We start from the raw sequence: 19868 nt of genomic DNA, 5'->3' as shown, positions 1-19868 counted from the left end.
TGCCCTGTTCACCATAAATACTGAGTTTGTAGATTATCTGATCCAGTGCATTGCGAGAGATGAAGTACATGTTTTTTCCAGTATTATAGTGCCGGGATTAGTTCTATGTTATCTAGGTTCAGAAGATGAGTAATGAAACAGACTATAACAACCAAGGCCAGTCAGGGAAGGTACCAACTTGGTAGTTTGGGGTGGTGGGCTGCCCGTTTTCTCACAGTTACTAACCTTAATTAAGTGCCTACTGTGAGCCAGGTACTGTTCTAATGTGTTGCAGCCTTGACTGATTTCATCTTTTTAGTAACCCTATGAGATAGTTACTGTTATTATGTCCATTTTACACATGAGGAAATCAAATACCAGACAGACACTCTAGTAATTTAGTTATAGTCACAGAGGCAGTATTGGAGCCCACACCTTCTGGTTTAGCGCCTGTGCCCCCCCACTTTTATTTTTTGAAATGAAGTCTTGTTCTGTCACCCACACTGGAGTGCAGTGACACTATCTTGGCTCATTGCAATCCCCACCTCCCAAGTAGCTGGGATTACAGGCACACCCCCCATGCCCAGCTAATATTTTTTTTTTTAGTAGAGACGGGATTTCAGCCTTGTCTTGAACTGACCTCAAGGGATCTGCCCACCTTGGCCTCCCAAAGTTCTGGGATTACAGGCATGAACCACCGTTCCCGGCCAATGCCTGAGCTTGTAACTGCTAGACTTGGTTGCCCCACAGGCCATGCTCTAGGTATTAAGAAATAAATGAGGCTTGCAGAAAAGGCACCAGATTTTTGTTAACTCTTTTTACGTTTTTCTGGTTGGGTTGGATGATAGAGCTCACTTAATGTGAGTTGTGTTGTAATAGGAATAAAATAAATAGGTACTGGTTTGCTTGGTTTCTTTCCTTTTTCTTTATTTCTTAAGCTGCTCTTTTGGAATTATATACTTAGTACTTTCCTGTAACTCTTTCCTCATCGGTGCTCAAAGGAGTTAATAACTTCAGAACCTGAGTGTGCCTTCCCTCAGGACAAGCTGGGATTACGGAAAGAATGGATCACGGGCATGTTTGTCACTCAGAAGAATAAAATAGAAAGATATCATTGGACGCTTCTTTTTCCTGCCTCCTGATTGGAAGCCATCAGAAATACGATCCTCTGAGCATTTTGGCTGACATATTTTTAATTTTTTTGTAGGCTTTTCTTTGTTTTCTCAATTGTATTACTTATGATATGAAAGTAAAACTATTCTAAACACTTCAAATGAAAAATTTTTAAGGAAATGAATAGCATCAAATTTGTTTTATGCCTTCTGATGAAATTTTTATATTCGACTTTTTTTTTTTTCCAGACAGGATCTTGCTCTATTGCACAGGCTGGATTGCAGTGGTGCGATCTCAGCTCACTGCAACCTCCCCCTCCCCAGTTCAAGCAATTCTCCTGCCTTAGCCCACCAAGTAGCTGGGATTACAAGTGCACGCCACCATGCCTGGCTAATTTTTGTATTTTTAGTAGAGATGGGGGTGTTTCACCATGTTGACCAGGCTGGTCTCGAACTCCTGACCTCAGATAATCTGCCTGCCTCGGCCTCCCAAAGTGCTGGGATTTATAGGTGTGAGCCACCGCACCTGGCATATGTGTTTTTTCTTCCATTTTGGGGGGATTATTGTGTTAGAAATTTTCTTTTAATAAATTATAGGATATTATTGAATATTATGTTAACAGAATCTATTGTTCTAAGTCCTTTCATATTTTCATGTATTGGGTGTCATGTAATTAATAGGTGTAAGAGCTGTCCTAAGAATGTTCTAAAGAGTGTTAAGCAGAATCAGCCCCACTTTTTCTTCAAATATTGCCAAGCTGTATTTGTGAAGACATAATGTTGTTTTGTTTAAAATACATTTATTTTATATAAATAAAGAACAAAGGCCAGGTGCAGTGGCTCATGCCTATAATCCTAGCACTTTGGGAGGCTGAGGTGGGTGGACCCCTTGAGGTCAGGAGTTCAAAACCAGCCTGGCCAACATGGTGAAACCTCATCTCTGCTAGAAATACATAAAAATTAATCATGTGTGGTGGCAGGTACCTGTAATTCCAGCTACTTGGGAGACTGAGGCAGGAGAATCGCTTGAACCCGGGAGGTGGAGGTGGCAGTGAACCGAGATCACACCACTGCAATACAGCCTGGGTGACAGAGTCTCAAAGAACAAAGTATGTTTAGTAAATAAAGTTTAACCTTTTACATTTTTATGAAATAAAGTTTAATATCTATACATTGAAACGAGCTGCTTTCTGCTATTTTGTAATATAGCTTAAACTTGTGGCTTTTCAATTTGAAAACTTATTGCCATGTAGAATTTGATTTTTTCTCCTAATGCAACACTTTACTTAAAAATTATAGAGTAGAACTATATTTTTTTAGAAGAGCAGGTTTTATGAAACCTAAATTTCAAACTCTGAAAGTTGCATGATGTGGTGGAAGAAGTACCGGACTGAAAATTCTGAGACGGGTAAATATTGAGCATGGTTTTGCCCAATGCCAACAGTAGTTCATTGAGTGTACCTTGTTTTTTTTTTTTTTTTTTGAAACAGAGTCTCACTCTGTCACCTAGGCTGGAGTGCAATGGCCTAATCTTGGCTCACTGCACCCTCCGCCTCCCAGGATAAAGCGATTCTTCTGCCTCAGTCTCCTTAATAGCTGGGATTACAGGTGCCCACCACCACGCCTGGCTAATTTTTGTATTTTTAGTAGTGATGGGGTTTTACCATGTTGGTCAGGCTGGTCTTGAACTCCTGACTTCATGATCCACCCGCCTCAGTCTCCCAAAGTGCTGGAATTACAGGCATGAGCCACTGCACCCAGCCTAGTGCATCTTGTTTTAAACTGAAGCAAAACCAAAGCCTGTCTTGTTCTTGAGTCCCTACCCTGAACCCCTGCCCTTGGATGTCAGTTTACTCACTTATAAAACCCCTGCTCTGGAGATGAATAGTTTTGTTAGCATTTATGAGACTGTGTCTTATCCTAACATACTTAATTTTATGGGAGCTGATGGATAGTTATTTATTCAGGAAGAAATAATGTGTTGATCATGTTAATTTACTAAATTCTGGGGATTTAGTAGAGATTAAGACAGCTAGTCATTGCCCTCATGGAGATTAAGTGTGACAGAGTTATCAGAATTTCAGGGCATGGTATATGTGATCACGCAGCCATGACACCTAGCCAGGTGTGGGAGGACTGGAAAGGCACCCTAATCAAAGTGGCAGACTGGGTGTGGTGGCTCATGCCTGTAATCCTAACACTTTGGGAAGCCAAGGTGACGAGTCACCTGAGGTCAGGAGTTCGAGATCAGCCTGGCCAAAATGGTGAAACCCCATCTCTACTTAAAATACAAAAATTAGCCAGGCGTGGTGGTGTATGCCTGTAGTCCCAGCTACTCAGGAGGCTAAGGCGTGAGAATTGCTTGAACCCAGGAGGCTGAGGTGCAGTGAACTGAGATTGCACCACTGCACTCCAGCCTCGGTGACAGATTCTGTCAAACAAACAAATAAATAAATAAACGAACGTGGCTTTGGTTGAAACTGGAAGCATGCCACCCTGGACTTTGGGAGGAAGTGGTCACTTTCCTCTCACCTAGACTACTGCCTCCCAGCCCAACTCTTCAAATCCCTCTTGCCGCTCAAAGTGTTCATTTGTTTGTTCATTCCTTCATTAATTTTTCCAACAACTGTTGATTGAATAACAACTTGCCAGGCACTGTGCTCGGGATTCGAAATACCTAACTTGAACCAGCTGGACAGAGGTTTCTGTCTTTATGGAGCTTACATTTTAAAGGGCTAGGGAGGTGTGTGCTGAGTGTGGACAGTACACATGATAAGTAAGCAGATGCTATGCCAGAATTCTCCAGCCTGCAGCCAGAGTGAGCCCTTCATTTCCTTACTCTGAGGCTGTAGTTCAGTCTCTTTCATGTGGCTGTGAGGCCCTGCTTCCCCCTAGCCTCTCTCTTTAGGTCCAAGACACTCTGTTTTTCAATATGCTTTTATTTGCTCCTTTCAGTCACCATGCCCTAGAAAGTTTTCAGGAATCTATTTTTGAATTAGAGACCCCCTGTTGTCACATGCCCTCTGTGAAATGTCTGCATAACATGCACCACATAATCATTCCTTAGCTGCTGTGTCACCATATTTTAAGGTTTGTCTTTTCCACCAGCCTGTAAATTACCTGTTGGCCAAGGTGATGCCTTTCTTGTTCCATCCTGTGTCTTCAGGGCCCAGAATCAGGCCTATTGTAATAAGAGCTGGTTTGGTGAAAGGAGGTGAAAGGGGAGAGAGTTCCTGGCTGTGCCTGGCTGAACTGAGGGTGCTCAAGGCTGGGGAGACTTCCTGGGCCTTGGGCTACAGGGTAAGGTGCGAGATGAACAGGGGTGGGGCCGAGACTCATGCCTAGGCAGGCAGGATCAAGTATTGAAACCAGCCTAGGGAGTTCAAACTTGGTTTTGAGGCAATGGGATGTCATGAAAAGGTTAAGTGGATCATGGGGAATCCTAGTTTGTTTTGATAACATTTAATGCTCTCGAAATCATTAATAATTAAAAAAAACACAACTAAAGGCATGGCTGATTTAATTTTTAAACTATGAAAATGTGAAATATGGAATTATGATTCTTATGGTAAAAAAGTTCAGTGTGTACCTAAGAGTATACAATCTTAAATTTCCCTTTTCCTACAACTTCTAATCCTACCTTTTAAATTTATTTATTTATTTATTTTTAATATAGACAGGATATCCCGATGTTGCTCAGGTTGGTACTGAACTTCTGGGCTCAAGCGATCTTCCTGCCTGGGTGGGAGTTACCACGCCCAGCTCTCTAGCCTACTTTTGAGCAGTAATTTGGGTTTCTGTAGCTGTCTATGTATAAAACTTTCTTGTGCATTCAAATGTATATTTCTGTCTTAATGTAGGTAAGGTCATACTCTGTATACTCCAACTTGCTACCCCCACCCCCAGTATATATTTTATTTTGCTTATCTTTACAGTGTAAGAGTTATTCTCTTAAAACCTTATTGTTGTTCATCATTGCTGATCATAGAACCAAGGCATCTCAGACCCTGTACCAAATCCCATAAGGCCAGGCCAGAACAGGGCCATGCCATCCATGCCTCCTTATCTTGTGCTTTGCTGCTACTTTCTTACTGTGTTTCAGCTTTAGCTGCCTGATATTCTTTCCCTATTAAATTGCTTTCTCATCTAGGATTATTGTATATGAGGTTCCCTCTGTCTAGTGTCTTTTCTCCCTGATCTTTCCATGGTAGCTAGGGGTGTGTGTGTGTGTGTGTGTGTGTGTGTGTCTGTGTGTTTCTTTTTGAGACAGAATGTCCCTCTGTCATTCAGACTGGAGTGCAGTGGTGCAATCTTGGCTCACGGCAACCTCTGCCTCCTGGGTTCAAGCAGTTTTCCTGCCTCAGCCTCCCGAGTAGCTGGGAGCACCTGCTGCCACACGCAGCTAATTTTTGTATTTTTAGTAGAGATGAGGTTTCACCATGTTGGCCAAGCTGGTCTCGAACTCCTGACTTCAAGTGATCTGCACGTCAGCCTCCCAGAGTGCTGAGATTACAGCTGTGAGCCACTGTGCCAGTCTGACAATTTCTTTTAAAAAAGAAATTGGGTGCGGTGGCTCACATCTGTAATCCCAGCATTTTGGGAGGCCAAGACGGGTGAATCACCTGAGGTCAGGAGTTCCAGACCATCCTTACCAACATGGAGAAACCCTGTTTCTACTGAAAATACAAAAAAAAAAAAAAAAAAAAAAAAAAAAAAAATAGCTGGACATGATGGCTCATGCCTGTAATCCCAGCTACTTGGAAGGCTGAGGCAGGAGAATCGCTTGAATCCGGCAGGTGGGGAGGTTGCAGTGAGCCAAGATCGCAACATTGCACTACAGCCTAGGCAACAAGAGCAAAACTTCGTATTTAATTATGTCATCCTGGCCGTTATCAGATTTTAATTTGCTAGATGAAAAGTGATATCTCATTGTTTTAATTTGTATTTCTGTAAATATGACCAAGGCTGAGCATAGATATTATCCTTTTGGAACTGTTTTTATGTGAACTTTTAATTTAATCTTTTGCCCATTTTTGGTGATGATTTTTGGTCTTTTTTTAGTTGATTCAGAGTTTTATTATAAAATTTTAAACTTATGATGTTATTGGGAAACTTTACAGGGTGATGTCACTTACTGCCAGTGAATTTGGAGCTATATAGGGCTTTTTATCTCTTCAAAAGTAATTTTGTAGAGCCAGATAATAAAATTTTATGTTCTGAAAGACCATATTGGAGCTGAATGTATAATATTTAGTAGTTTATTATTGAATGAGTAATAGAGCTTTTAATTTTAAATGTCCAGTGCATAATAGGTCCTCAGTAAAATATTTTTGGATGAATGAGTGACAAGTGAAAAGTTAACTTTTAAGGCAATTTGATTTTATTTGAAAGTTGATTTAGTAGAATTTTATTTTCATAGTGAGAAAACTTAAGCATACTCTTAAGTTGAAAGATAGGATTGCTTTGTGGCATTCTATGGAAGTATTGGTTTTGTGACAGTGGAATTTTTAGTTTGCTATGTGAGATATAGATATGGCTTTATATATCCACGCACACAACTGTACACTTATATACAAAAAAGGGACAAAATATGACTAATTTTTGACTTACCTTTTCAAACTTGCCTGTTCTCTGAAGCGATAAAAGTTTTTAGATAGCAGGTTATTTTCTCTCATCACATTGGAAAGAAAAGAAATGTTAAAGTTTCCTTCTAGGTTTATTATAATCCAGTCTTCATCAACCATCACTCTTCCTGTATTTTGTTCAAGAGGCACTAATTGTTCGCATTTGGCAGGTTTAACACTTCCTGACAGAGAGGCTATTAAGGGGAAGTATTCTCCAATAACTGTCACTGGCTGGAACAAAGAACCTTCCAACTCAATGTGTGGAAACCACTAACATTCTTAAATGACCCTTTTCATGGATTTTTATCCCTTTAAGCTAAAATTTGGAGAATGTAGGGTCAGAGAAAACAGCAAGGTGTAATAAAGCAGTAAACCTTGATTTTAGAAGGCATAGGGTGGGAGGTATAGATTTATCTCTGACTTGAAAACAATTGTTACTTGGAAAATCTCATTAGCAGATGTGACTGCTTGGAGAAAAAAAAACTTAAAACTGATGTTGCTTTCAGGACCGCTTTGAACTTAACAAGCACCTATTTGTGGAGCAGACTGGCTAATGAAAGGAAATTAAATTTTTCTGACAACTTCCCCTGCCAACCTCCTTATTCGGGGGATGTTATTAGGTACTGAAGACCTTTAAGGAAGATTTTTTTTTATTAGACATAAGTGAACCAGTTATAAACATCCCCCTTCTCCCCAGTTTCTGGGAGGATTCTGACATGGTTGTTCTACATTTTAAATGTATTAGCTTAAAAGCTTAACAAACACTGGGCTTCACTTCAGCATATTTAGTCATTTTCTAAAAATGTAGTCACACTTACCAGCTGTGGTTTCAAAACAATATTGTCAGTCTTTGTGGTACTTTAGTTTGTGTCACTGAATTACACTTACACACACACACACACACACACGAAGGAGGGTTAGATTTAAACATGATCTTTATTGTTATTTGGAGAAATGGTTCAGGAGTGTCCTGCATTGGTTGTGTTAGGTGTGGGTTAATGATCAGTGAAATTAGTAAGATTCAAGGGAATTTTTTGTCTTTTCAGCTTCTTAGAGGTAGAAGTGGCATTGGTTAATATTTAGCAATAACTAATCCTTAAATGGGTAAACTCTTACCTCTTACTGTTTAGGAAGGCATTTTCTTTCTTTGGCTTTTTGGAGTTTTTTCCTCCAGTAGTTGGTTCGTTGAAATTAAAGTTTTAATTTATGTAACAAGGTACAATTGTAGAGATAAAATATGTACCTTAAAAAAAGACAAAAGAAAAAATAGAACAGAAAAGGTATTGTAGATTACCAAAGGAATTTTTTGGAACAATTTGTAATTCCTGTGGGTACTGGAAATTACCTTTATATTTCTGGAAAATCAATCAACTACTCCCAAACAATAGAGAATCAACTCCCCCTGCTGACAGAATCTAGGAAAACATGACACATAATATCAGACAGAAACAAGCTGGCTGCGGACAAGCTTTAATGACCTGATTTATGATTCAGTATTGATTGTAAACATCTAAATTCTGCCGTTAAATTCCGGCAACTGCACCAAATCATTGGCAATTCTGGTAGTGCTTCCTGCCAGCTCATTTCAACTGCTTTGAGTTTCTTAATATAATAATGATGAGGTAGAATTTACATTCCACTTATGGTATTAATTTTACATTTCTCTGAATGAAAAGGGTTAGAAGGTTGTAAAATTGAACATTAAATGAATCGGAGGAGACAGTAGTGCAATATATGACTGCCCTAAAGACATTGTGCAATGCCTCATGGGATTAATGTTGAGTCTCATTTCCTGCTTTTACAGGATGCAGAAGAAGCTGTCAGAATTGCAAGGGAAATTGGTAAGTCCTTAAATTAAGTTTGGTAGGGTTTTTGTGTCTTTCAGTAGACACGGTTGAGTCAACATGTAATAAGTAATTCCCATAGAGCAAATAATATTTTAATAGTTTTAGGTTTTGATTACTTGTTGCTCTGGAAGAATTTATCAGTTGAATTACCAAATTCTATTATTAAAGGAGACTTTAAAGAGTAATTTGACCTTAACTATGCATAGCTCTTTTGTAAGATGAAATCACAGGCCATTTCAAAGAAGGAAATGTCTTAAGAATTCTTAAGATTGGATATAAGTTTAATGTCAATTTATATGTACATAGTTGAATGTGGTTTGTTAAAATTAAGGACATTTGGATTAAAATGAAGATACCACATTTGACATAGTTCTTTTAAGTTTTTGCCTTTTTCTAAGATGTTAGGTGTCAACTTAATCTTGCTAGATGGGAAAGGTAAAATAGACAGGGAAATTAGAACTGAATGTTCTGAATTGTAGTAAAAGGTAGACTGGAGGACTTTTTAGTGGCTGTTTTACATATACTTGTATTTGGGCAGTTTCCCAACTTTTTAATTTTAAAAATATTCTTGGTACTCATGAGAACTATTTTTGGTATATGCTAATTGAGAAAATGTGTAAGGGTATGCTATTATGGATTAACAATATTGTTAAATGGCCAGGCGCAGTGGCTCACGCCTGTAATCCCAGCACTTTGGGAGGCCCAGGCAGGCGGATCATGAGGTCAAGAGATCGAGACCATCCTGACCAAAATGGTGAAACTCTTGTCTCTACTAAAAATAAAAAAATTAACGGCGTGGTGGCGCATGCCTGTAGTCCTAGCTATTCGGGAGGCTGAGGCAGGAGAATTGCTTGAACCCAGGAGGCGGAAATTGCAGTGAGCTGAGATCACACCACTGCACCCCAGCCTGGCGCCTGGCGACAGAATGAGACTCTGTCTCAAAAAAAAAAAAATCGTTAAATAACTTTACAGGTTTAAAATCAAGTCAGTGATTGTATATATTTGACAGAAATTTGTACAGAGGTGAAAGACATTGGGTAATACTTGTAGTCAGCAATCCCAGCATCTTCTCAGCATTCCTGCACTCCTTGGTCCAAGCATCTCATCACACCACTCAAACATTTCTGTAGGCCTGTTTTCTCATTAAGATTATTTAGATATATTTTCTGTCTCAAGAGAGCATTTGATTTGGCAGAGTTTATATAGTTGTGATATATAGAAATATCTTATTGGCCTGGAAGTGATCACTTCTACTAATAAGTGTATTCTTTGCAAATGGGACAATCTAGCTTAGCAGGTCTTTAGTGACCTGAAAAGCAGCTTGGCTTATTGCATCCTTGTTTCTAGTTGGTTCTATCTAAATTATTTGGACTTTGCTCATCATTGTGTTTTGTTGTTTGCATTGCAAAAATCTATCTTACTGATAAAGGTCCTGGATTTAAGACCAGACCATAGAAAATCCTATGTTATCTGACTGCCTCATCTCTTTATTAATTTTTTTTCAGAATCATCAACATTTCAAAAAGCATTTCATTATTTCATAGGAACATTTATGAGACTGCTAAATAAATTGGACTGTATGGAACTGATTCTGTGATTTCTTTCTTGAGAAAAATCAAAAGTTTCTGTCCATGGTTTGAAACCACTGGTGCTCCTCATTGCCTGAGAGGCATATAATATACCTACTGGCTTTTGAGGATAGTTTTCTAAAATAGTTTAATTTCATCCTGTCAGATGCCTTTACATTTAAAAAGCCCCTTTTCTAGTTCTAGTTTAGATATTATTAACCTCATTGGATATAATACTATTATCATAATAGTATCTACATAAAACAGGACAATATTTAGAGAAACTTAGGGAAATTTAAAAAAGGGATTAGAGGCTGGACACGGTGACTCGTGCCTGTAATCCCAGCACTTTGGGAGGCTGAAGTGGGTGGATCACAAGGTTAGGAGTTCAAGACCAGCCTGGCCAACATGGTGAAACCCCGTCTCTATTAAAAATACAAAAATTAGCTGGGTGTGTTGGTACACACCTGTAGTCCCAGCTGCTCTGGAGACTGAGGCAGGAGAATTGCTTGAACTCAGGAGGCAGAGTTTGCAGTGAGCTGAGATCTCGCCACTGCACTCCAGCCTGGGCGACAGCAAGACTCCATCTCATAAAAAAGAAAAAAGAAAAAAAAGGGATTAGAAGAAAATCTACAGTTACACCACAGTGCCACATTTTGAATGGTGAATCTTGGACTCATGAGCATTCCCTTTGTGTAAATGGCAGGTTGTGGATTGCTTTGCTTGGATTCATGCCGTTTCTTCCACTTTTCTTTTTTGAGACAGAGTTTTCACTCTTGTTGCCCAGGCTTGAGTGCAGTGGCTCGATCACTGCTCACTGCAACCCCTGCCTCCTGGGTTCAAGTGATTCTCCTGCCTTCGCCTCCCAAGTAGCTGGGATTACAGGCACTCACCACCATGCCCAGCTAATTTTTTTTTTTTTTGTATTCTTAGTAGAGTCAGGGGTTTTACCATGTTGGCCAGGCTGGTCTTGAACTCCTGACCTCAGGTGATCTGCCAACCTCAGCCTCCCAAAGTGCCAGGATTACAGGTATGAGCCAACACACCTGGCCATCTTCTGCTTTTGTTAAAACCTGTGGTCTTTAAGATAACCAGTTCATCATGATGGGCCTCTCTCTAACCAGTTCTCATCGCTTTGCTTTCCTCCCTCAATATTTTAATGCTGTGCTGTAACTCCTTTTCATTTTTTATTTTTTCCTGCTGAGGTTACCTAATCTAATCTAAGGTCTCTTTTCTTTTTACTTGGACACATCCTGTATGATTCCTTCCTCTTTCCTATCTTTCTTCTAGTTCTTCCCCAATTACTCTCTCTCACTTGTGAAATAAATGATAGCAATTATGGCTATTAAGTATAAGAGTACTAGTGTTTTGCTTATACTGAAAGAAAGGGAAGCCTTAAAATTCGAGGTAAAATAAAATATAAAGAACTAGGGTCATCAGCTCTTATAAAGCTTTTGGAATTTCCCTGAAACTTTCTTCTGAATCACCCCAGAAGCCTCGCATAAAATCTTTTCCTTGAAGTGCAAGTTTCTAAAATAAATTGTTTTATTAAAGTCTGTTGGCCTTCTGTATTACTTGATATTTTATAAGTTTTTTACTAATGATTTTATTGAGATATATCACATTTTAACTATGGTTATGATTTCATGGGAAAATGTGTTTCTAGTTCTAAACAACTGAATTATAATTAAACCTTTGAACCTATCCATTTGTAAGTTGTTGATTGTTCATGTATTATACCTATTCATAGATTTCTCTCTTTTACTTCTTTCTGTGTTATGTGGTGAAAATGAAATTCATCCAGTTTTATGTGATTTCCTCTTCTCTCATGTCTTTGCTTTTCTTCTGGAAACATGAATCTATGCTGCCAAAGTAGGAAACTCACTGCATTGAGCATTGATGAATTATGTACCCTTCATATAATGGTACCTCCAGTTTATGGAGCATGTCTTCCTTAGGCCAGACACTTTGGAAATGTTGTTTCTAATGCTAATTCTTGGGTTTAATTTGAGCGACTACTTTGTATAAAATACTGTAAGGTACTTAAGCGCGTTATATGTGGAATTGAAGAAGCAGACAGTCTCCTATCCTTGACGAGGTGAGAGACTGTTAAGACTTAATATGTTACTTGTACGTATTTGTTTTTTGGACTACCTGGTTTCCCTCATTCTTGTTCCTGATTTTTTCCTTGGACCTATCTAAGTTTAGAGATACAGAGCTATTGATCTTCAGTTTGTCTTTAACCTCAGTGATAGACAGCAGTAATCAGTGAGCCTGATTTCCATTGAAGTTTGATCTTTTTACTGGACCAAAGGTCCTTAATACAATCAAGTCAAAATTGATTTGTGAAAGGAAAAGAAATTGTAAATCCAAAACCTATCTTTTAACAACTTCCAGACTATTCAGATTCTTTTCCTTTGCTTGTCTTGCTCACATTCACAAATCATGCCCAATTTAAATAAAAACTTTTTTTGATCCACAAGTCTACCATACTACAAACTGATTCTCCCGGAATTTCCACATCTCAGTAAATGCCACCCCTTTCAGTCAGGCCAAAACTCATAGTTTCTCCTGGATGCCTCTTTTTTCTCATCATCCTTTGTAAATACATCAACAGGTATTGTCAGTTTGTCATTCAAAATACATCTTATATACACTATCTTCATTACCACCACTCTCCTCCAAACTACTGTCTTTTGCAGGGACTATGGCAATAGTTTCTTTACTTCTTTTCTTAAACACTTCACTTAACTGAAGCAGCAAGATATTTAAAATCTTTAAACAAGGACACATTTCATCTCATCCCAGCCCATTTCTGTCTTAAATTCTGTGATGACGCCATTGAACTTAGATAAAAATCACAATTCTTTATCCCCATGGGATTTGACACCTGCCTTTCTCTCCAGTCTTATTTTATACTACTCCCTTCTTTGCCTACTATACTTCAGTCACATTGGCTTACTTGAACACAGAACATTTCAGGGCCTTAGGATAAGTTTTTTTTTTTTTCTTTTACAGGGTGAAGGGGGCTGGTGGGACCTAGAAGACTCTTGCTGATGTCTTCATATAAATAGCTCCTTGCTGTCTTTCATATCTTAGCCCGAATATCATGTCTTCAAGAGAAGATGCTCTAATACTTCCACCCAGTTATTCTGTCTTACAACTATTTTCTGAATTTCTGCATAGTATTCATGACTTGCAGATATTTTTCTTATTCATTAACTTTTCCCCAAATATTTTATTTTGAAAAATTTCAATCATACAGCATTTGGAAATAATTTTTTACAGTTTATATCTGTATAGCCAACACCAAGATCCCACTATTAATCTTTTTCTAGGTTTGCTTTATCACTTATCTGTTAATATACTAATCCATTTTATTTTTGTTGCATTTCAGAGTAAATTGCACAACCAGTATATGTTCCATTAAATACTTCAACATATGTGTTATTAATTGAATTCAGTATTTGTATACAGTTTTGTTATTTTGTTGCCAAATTTGCACACAATATAATGTGAACAAATCTTAAGTCTCCATTTGTTGATTTTGACATATGCATGTATATAACTTGGAACCCCACCAAGATGCTGAACATACTGTTACCCTAGAGAGTTCCCACATGATCCTTCCAAGTCAGTTCTCACCCACTCCTTGGCTCTGGAGGTAACCTGTTCAGATTTTTCTACTAAAGATTTGATTTTTAAAAATTAAGATAAATTTTTAATACTGTAGAATTCAACATTTCAAAGTGCACAATTCAGTGATTTATATATATCTACAGGATTTGTAACTGTAATCACTATCTAATTTCAGAGCATCTTCATTATTCCCCAGAGAAACTCTACTCATTAGTATTTACTTCTTATTTTCCTTTCATCCAGTTCCTGACAGCCATTAATTTACTTTCTGTCTCTATGGTACTTATTCTGGGGATATTTCATATAAATGGAATCATGACATATGGACTTTTGTGTCTGGTTTCTTTCACATAGAATAGTGTTTTTAAGGTTTATCCATGTTCTGCCATTTATTCCTTTTTAACAGTTAGATAATTCTCCATTGTATGTGCATACCACATTTTGTTTATTTTTTATTTTTTTGAGATAGGGTCTTGCTCTGTTGCCCAGGATAGAGTACAGTGGTGTTATTCCAGCTCACTGCAGCTTCGATCTCCTGGGCTCTAGTAATCTTCCTGCCTCACCCTCCTGAGTAACTGGGACTACAGATGTGCGCCACCATGCCCGACTCATTTTTGTATTTTTTTGTAGAAATGGGGTTTTACCATGTCACCTAGGCTGGTCTTGAGTTCCTAGGCTCAAGCGATCCACCCACATTGGCCTCTAAGAGTGCTGCGATTATAGGCATGAGCCACTGCACCTGACCTTGTTTATCTGTTTATTCATCTATAGATGGACATTTGGATTGGTTTTACCTCTTGGCTATTGTAAATGGTTCTGCTATGAACATTTAAGTCTATGTATTTGTTTGAATACCTGTTTTCAATTATTTTGGGTATATTCTTAGAAGTGAAATTGCTGGGTTATATGGTAATTCTATGTGTAACATTTTGAGATACTAGCAAATTATTCTCCATGGTGGCTATCCCATTTTACATTTCTACCAAGAATGTGTAAGGGTTTCAATCTCTTCATATCCTTACCAACATTTGTTTCTTTCTTTCTTTTATAAGGAAAACTATCGCCATCTTAGTGTGTGTGTGTGTAGAGTAGTATCTTATTGTGGCAGAAGAACGAATGGATAAAATAAATATGACCCAACTATATTCTGCCTATAAGAAACTCACTTTAGATGCAGAGACACAAATAGGTTGAAAATGAAAGGATGGAAAAAGATATCCCATGAAAATGGTAACCAAAAGAGAGTTGGGGTGGCATACTAATGTCAGACAAAATAAACCTTAAGTCCAAAACTGTTATAAGAGACAAAGAAGGTCATTATATATTGATTAACAATTATAAATATATATGCACCAGAAAACATAGCCCTAAAATATTTCAGATAAACATTGACAGAATTGAAGGGAGAAACAGACTAATTCTTCAGTAATAGTTGGAGACTTTAATAGCACACTATAAGTAATGGATACGACATCTAGAGAAATCAATAAGGGAGGGAATAGAGGACTTGAACAGCACTATATACTAATTAGATTTTATGGATATATACTGACCATTCTACCCATTAACAATATAGTGCACATTTTTCTCCAGTAACTATTAAAAGAAAGGGGGAAGGAGTGATGATTGAGTTAAAATAATTGTTAAGAAGAAAATATAATAACAGGAGCAATATCTCATAAAGTGTTGAACTTCACTTACAATGTTTCCAAGACTTAGTTTGATATAGAAATATTTTACCCAACATGTACTGATTTATATTGATGGATTGCTCTTTTCTTAAAACAGTATAGGATTCTCTGCAATACATAAATTTTATTTTTCTTTGCAAATGATTGCTTTATATTAATTTGGTTACTATTTTATAGTAAAATTTTTGTTGTTGTTGTGGTTGTTTTTTTTTTTGAGACAGAGTCTCATTCTGTTGCCTAGGCTGGAGAGCAGTGGCACAATCTCAGCTGACTGCCTCCCGAGTTCAAATGATTCACCTGCCTCAGTCCCCAAGTAGCTGGGACTACAGGCACATACCACCATGCCTGGCTAATTTTTGTATTTTTAGTAGAGGCAGGTTTTCACCATGCTGGCCAGGCTAGTCTCAGACTCCTGACCTCAGGTGATCCACCTGTCTCGGCCTCCTGAAGTGCTGGGATTGTAGGTGTGAGCCACCTCATCTGGCTGGTTACTATTTTATAATAAAATTGACCATGAGTTAGTTTTCTTTGTATTTCTAATACTTAATGCTTGTTATAGAGTATATATTCAGCAAGTGGTTATTTGATGACTGAATCAAAATAAAAATGTGTGTGTTTGTGTGTGTGTATATATATGTGTGTGTGTGTATAGAAATGAATTAAGCAATCACATATTTTAAAGTTCTTTTATAATATTTATAAACCAGAATTTGACTGTAATTTTCTCCCTTTCCCTGCTTAATCTTCAATTTTATAATAGAAATACCTGGGAAAAAGAAGGAATATTAAGCAAAACATGATAAACTTTCAGCAGATAGGTAATTGAAAAAAGGAAAGATCTAGAATTATTCAAATAAATTCAATATGTACTTGTTAATGACTACTAGTCATCAATTTTTGTAGGCTGTCCTTGTGTTCATTAGGCTGTACTAGTGGAAATTTGTAGGAATCTAAGATTCAAATATATGAAAGTCTTTTTTATTTTCTTTCTCCCACCGCCCCCCGAAAGTCTTTTACTGAACCTTATTGCCTTTACACTAACCTGTTCCCATGACATCTTACATTCTTTGAAAGTCTGGCTCTCCCATTTGACTTTTTGTTATATTAGTCTTCTGACGGCCTCTGCTCAGTCTCTTTTTAGTGTGTGGGGATTATGGTAGTCCTTTCTTTTCTGCCCTGGCTGTTTTCCTTTGCCTATTTTTCTCATCTTCCTTTTGGCTTAATATAACATTTTTTTTTAAAAGTTGCTTGTGTTGCTTATATAGAACCAATAGTTCATATTTAAGAGGGATAAAAATACATGGCTAAGTCTGAAATCTTTTTATTTTGTCTGTTTATTTCAGGCAGCTTAGAAAAATTTTCACGTTATATGTGACTCTGGGGTTAAGGTTATATGGAAGAAACCTTTGAAAAAGCATGACAAGTTATACCTTCTTCATAATGTTACATCTTGTTAATTTATTTGGCAATTTGGTCTTCAGGGGAAGACATTTAATATTTAAGGAGATTGAATAACAAATGGCAAAGGAGAAGTTATGTTAAAGAAAATGGCGTTAAAATAATCTTTGTGAAATCCATTAAAGAATGAGTTGTTTATTTTACTGTTTTCCTATTATTGAAGTGATGTGGTCATTTGAGATTAGAAAGATATTCCCTGGGAGATAGGAATGTGCGTTCTGTGGCTTTCTTCTTTTTTTTTTTTTCCACTGGGTGCTTATATTTTCTTTTATTATTCCAGTATGCACATTTGTGTTTAAGCATAATTTCACAAGTTCTCTTTTTGTCTTTTACTGTTAAATTTGCTGTTTCTGCCTCTTTTTATTTCTCTCAGTCCTTCGTCTTCCTTCTCTTGTTTTATTGTTAGTCATTCGTATTTACCATTTTTTTCCTTTTTCTGTTACTCTGTTGGAAAAGACTGTGCATAACAGTCACGCAGGAATGTGGAAACACATTGTAATGTGAAAAACGTTGCTTTTTTTGTTTGGAAACTTCCTGGTTTCTGATCCCTGGAAAAGAGTTAGGGATCTAGTATTTTTTATTTGCCTGAGTAGAGAGAAGTAATAGGCAGGCAAAATCAGTTTTGCCTTTTTCTGCCAAAGAAATAGTGTCATGTGTTGGATTGCTTAGGGTGTAACACGTCTTGTTTATATGTTTATATGTACGATATTGATTCAGTCTTATTTAAATATATTTATATAGTTATTTGTATATATGTATATGACAAACTGAGGAAAGGCTGTGTGTGTGTACAGTAGTAGTAGAGATATTAATAAATCATAGACTCCAACACATACATGTTTACTAGTTACTAGATAATTACAGACTCTGAATAGTATTGATGCAAATGTACATCACCTTAGTCTGAAGTGTGCCAACTCGAATGTTACTCCAAAACTAATGATAATGATGAAACTAAATATAACTATTGGTGATTTAAAGAGAGCAATAAAATCAGTGGAAAATTATGATCAAATGAAAAATGAGTACTGCATTGATAATAGACTATATTTCCCCAATTTGCTTGAATTTTTAACTACCTCCTTGTTTGCATCTCCAGCAGCAATTTTTCAGTATAGTCACATGATGTATGGCAGCCAAATTTCTCAGTAGCTTTTGAGCTAGATTCCTTGGAAAACTCTATTTTATGCTACATTTAATTAGAGTTTGTGCAGTTGTCATTAGTTCACCAGAGCTCGACTGTACCACATTTTTATTGCCCTTCCCCTGTGACTTTAAATAAGACAGATTTACTTTTTCTTCATTCTGTATGTCAGCTTCTCATCTGTCAGGTTGTAGGGTGAGGAGGCGGCGTTTTGTTCTATGCTATCCTTATTCAGTGGCTAAGGTTAATGGAGCTTTCACCATCTGCAATGTCATAGATCACAGAGGCAGGACATAAAGAAGCCTTAATTTTGATAATCAGCAATAGGCATTCTTCATGACGAGGTGTTCACTATTACATCTCATTGTGTGGTTTTAAAATTTGCAGATTATCACCATCATCTCCTAAATATTTATTGAATTTATCCACTTCTCTGCATTTCTACCACTATTCTCTTTGTTTAAGTTAGTGTCATCCCTTGCCTACTTCACTGTAATAGCCTTCCAAATGTATTCCTCTTTTCATAGCTTGGAATCCCTTGGAGGTAGACGTTGGAAGTTATTGGGGGAAATACTTTTGGGGCCAACACCTAAGGAGGAATGAAGGAAGCTGAGCTGAAGGAAAAGTTGAACTGATTCTCTGTCAACAAAGTCATCAGCTAATAATTTAGAGAGCTGTGAATATTCGTTGGTGTTTCTTAGTTGTTCCAAGTTTGGGCAAGACGATTCAGCCTTTATATACCTGTATCAACTAACTACTGGGGGTGGGCTGCCCCTAGGAAGGGGCATGACCTTAGGCAGAAAGCCGAGGACAAGTCAGCTGTTGGTTGACATTACTTTCAACAGTTAAAGCAATGTCCTGAACTAGGGATCTGGGCAGAAAACTTTGGTAAATATTTTTCATGGTTGTTCATTTCTAAGTATTTTCAGATTTCTGCTATGATTTTTGACTCATATGTTATTTGGTGATGTATTTTAATTTTTTGAGATAGAGTCTTGCTCTGTCATTCAGGCTGGAGTGCAGTGGTGTGATCATGGCTCACTGTAGCCTCGACCTCGTAGACTCAAGCGATCTTCCCACCTCGGCCACCGGAGTAGCTGGGACATGTCACCACTCCTGGCTACTTTTGTTGTTTTTATAGAGACAGGGTTATGCCATGTTGCCCAGGCTGGTCCTGAATTTCTGGACTCTGTTGATCCTCCTGCTTTGGCCTCCCAAAGGGCTAGGATTACAACTGTGAGCCACCATGCCAAGCCTAGTGATATCTTTCTAAATAACTGAAAAAAATTTTTTTTTTTTTTTAAATTACTGATTTCTAACTTAATTGCTTTGTGGTCAGAGTGTCATCTTTTTCATTGAAAACCTTTCAGATTTGATGAAAATTGCTTTATGGCTAAGGAATAAGTCACTCTGAATACATATTATGTATGTTTCTGAAAAGAATGTATATTCTCAAATTATTATATGCAATGTCTTATAGATAACTCAAGAGGTCAGACCTACCAGTTAGGATATTCAAATCTTCTAGTGATTCCTTTTTTTTTTTTAGAGACAGAGTCTCACTCTGTTGCCCAGGCTTGAGTGCAATGGCACAATCTCAGCTCACTACAGCCTCTGCCTCCCAGGTTCAGGTGATTCTCCTGTTTCAGCCTCCTAAGTAGCTGAGCTTACAGGCATCCACCACCATGTCTGGCTAACTTTTGTATTTTAGTAGAGATGGGGTTTTACCATGTTGGCCAGGCTGGTCTCGAACTCCTGACCTCAGGTCATCTGCCCACCTCGGCCTTCCAAAATGCTGGGATTATA

General features: G+C 37.6%; 1 protein-coding gene across 4 annotated transcripts in view; it reads left to right on the top strand.

The window, feature by feature from the left end:
* Positions 1-19868, top strand: part of PCCA (propionyl-CoA carboxylase subunit alpha) — a 433326-nt gene that overhangs the window by 126507 nt on the left and 286951 nt on the right. For all 4 annotated transcript variants that reach the window (XM_064362172.1, XM_064362171.1, XM_064362174.1 and 1 more), the window contains one exon: positions 8520-8556. In XM_064362172.1, the coding sequence (XP_064218242.1) occupies positions 8520-8556 (37 nt within the window). The remainder of the gene's footprint in view (positions 1-8519; positions 8557-19868) is intronic.

The sequence above is a fragment of the Aotus nancymaae genome, unplaced genomic scaffold (genome assembly GCF_030222135.1).
Source record: "Aotus nancymaae isolate 86718 unplaced genomic scaffold, 86718_ANA_hifiasm-v0.15.2.pri h1tg000048l, whole genome shotgun sequence".
NCBI lineage: Eukaryota > Metazoa > Chordata > Mammalia > Primates > Aotidae > Aotus > Aotus nancymaae.
Note: the sequence above shows the minus strand (reverse complement) of the source record. Positions and strands in the feature narration are given on the sequence as shown.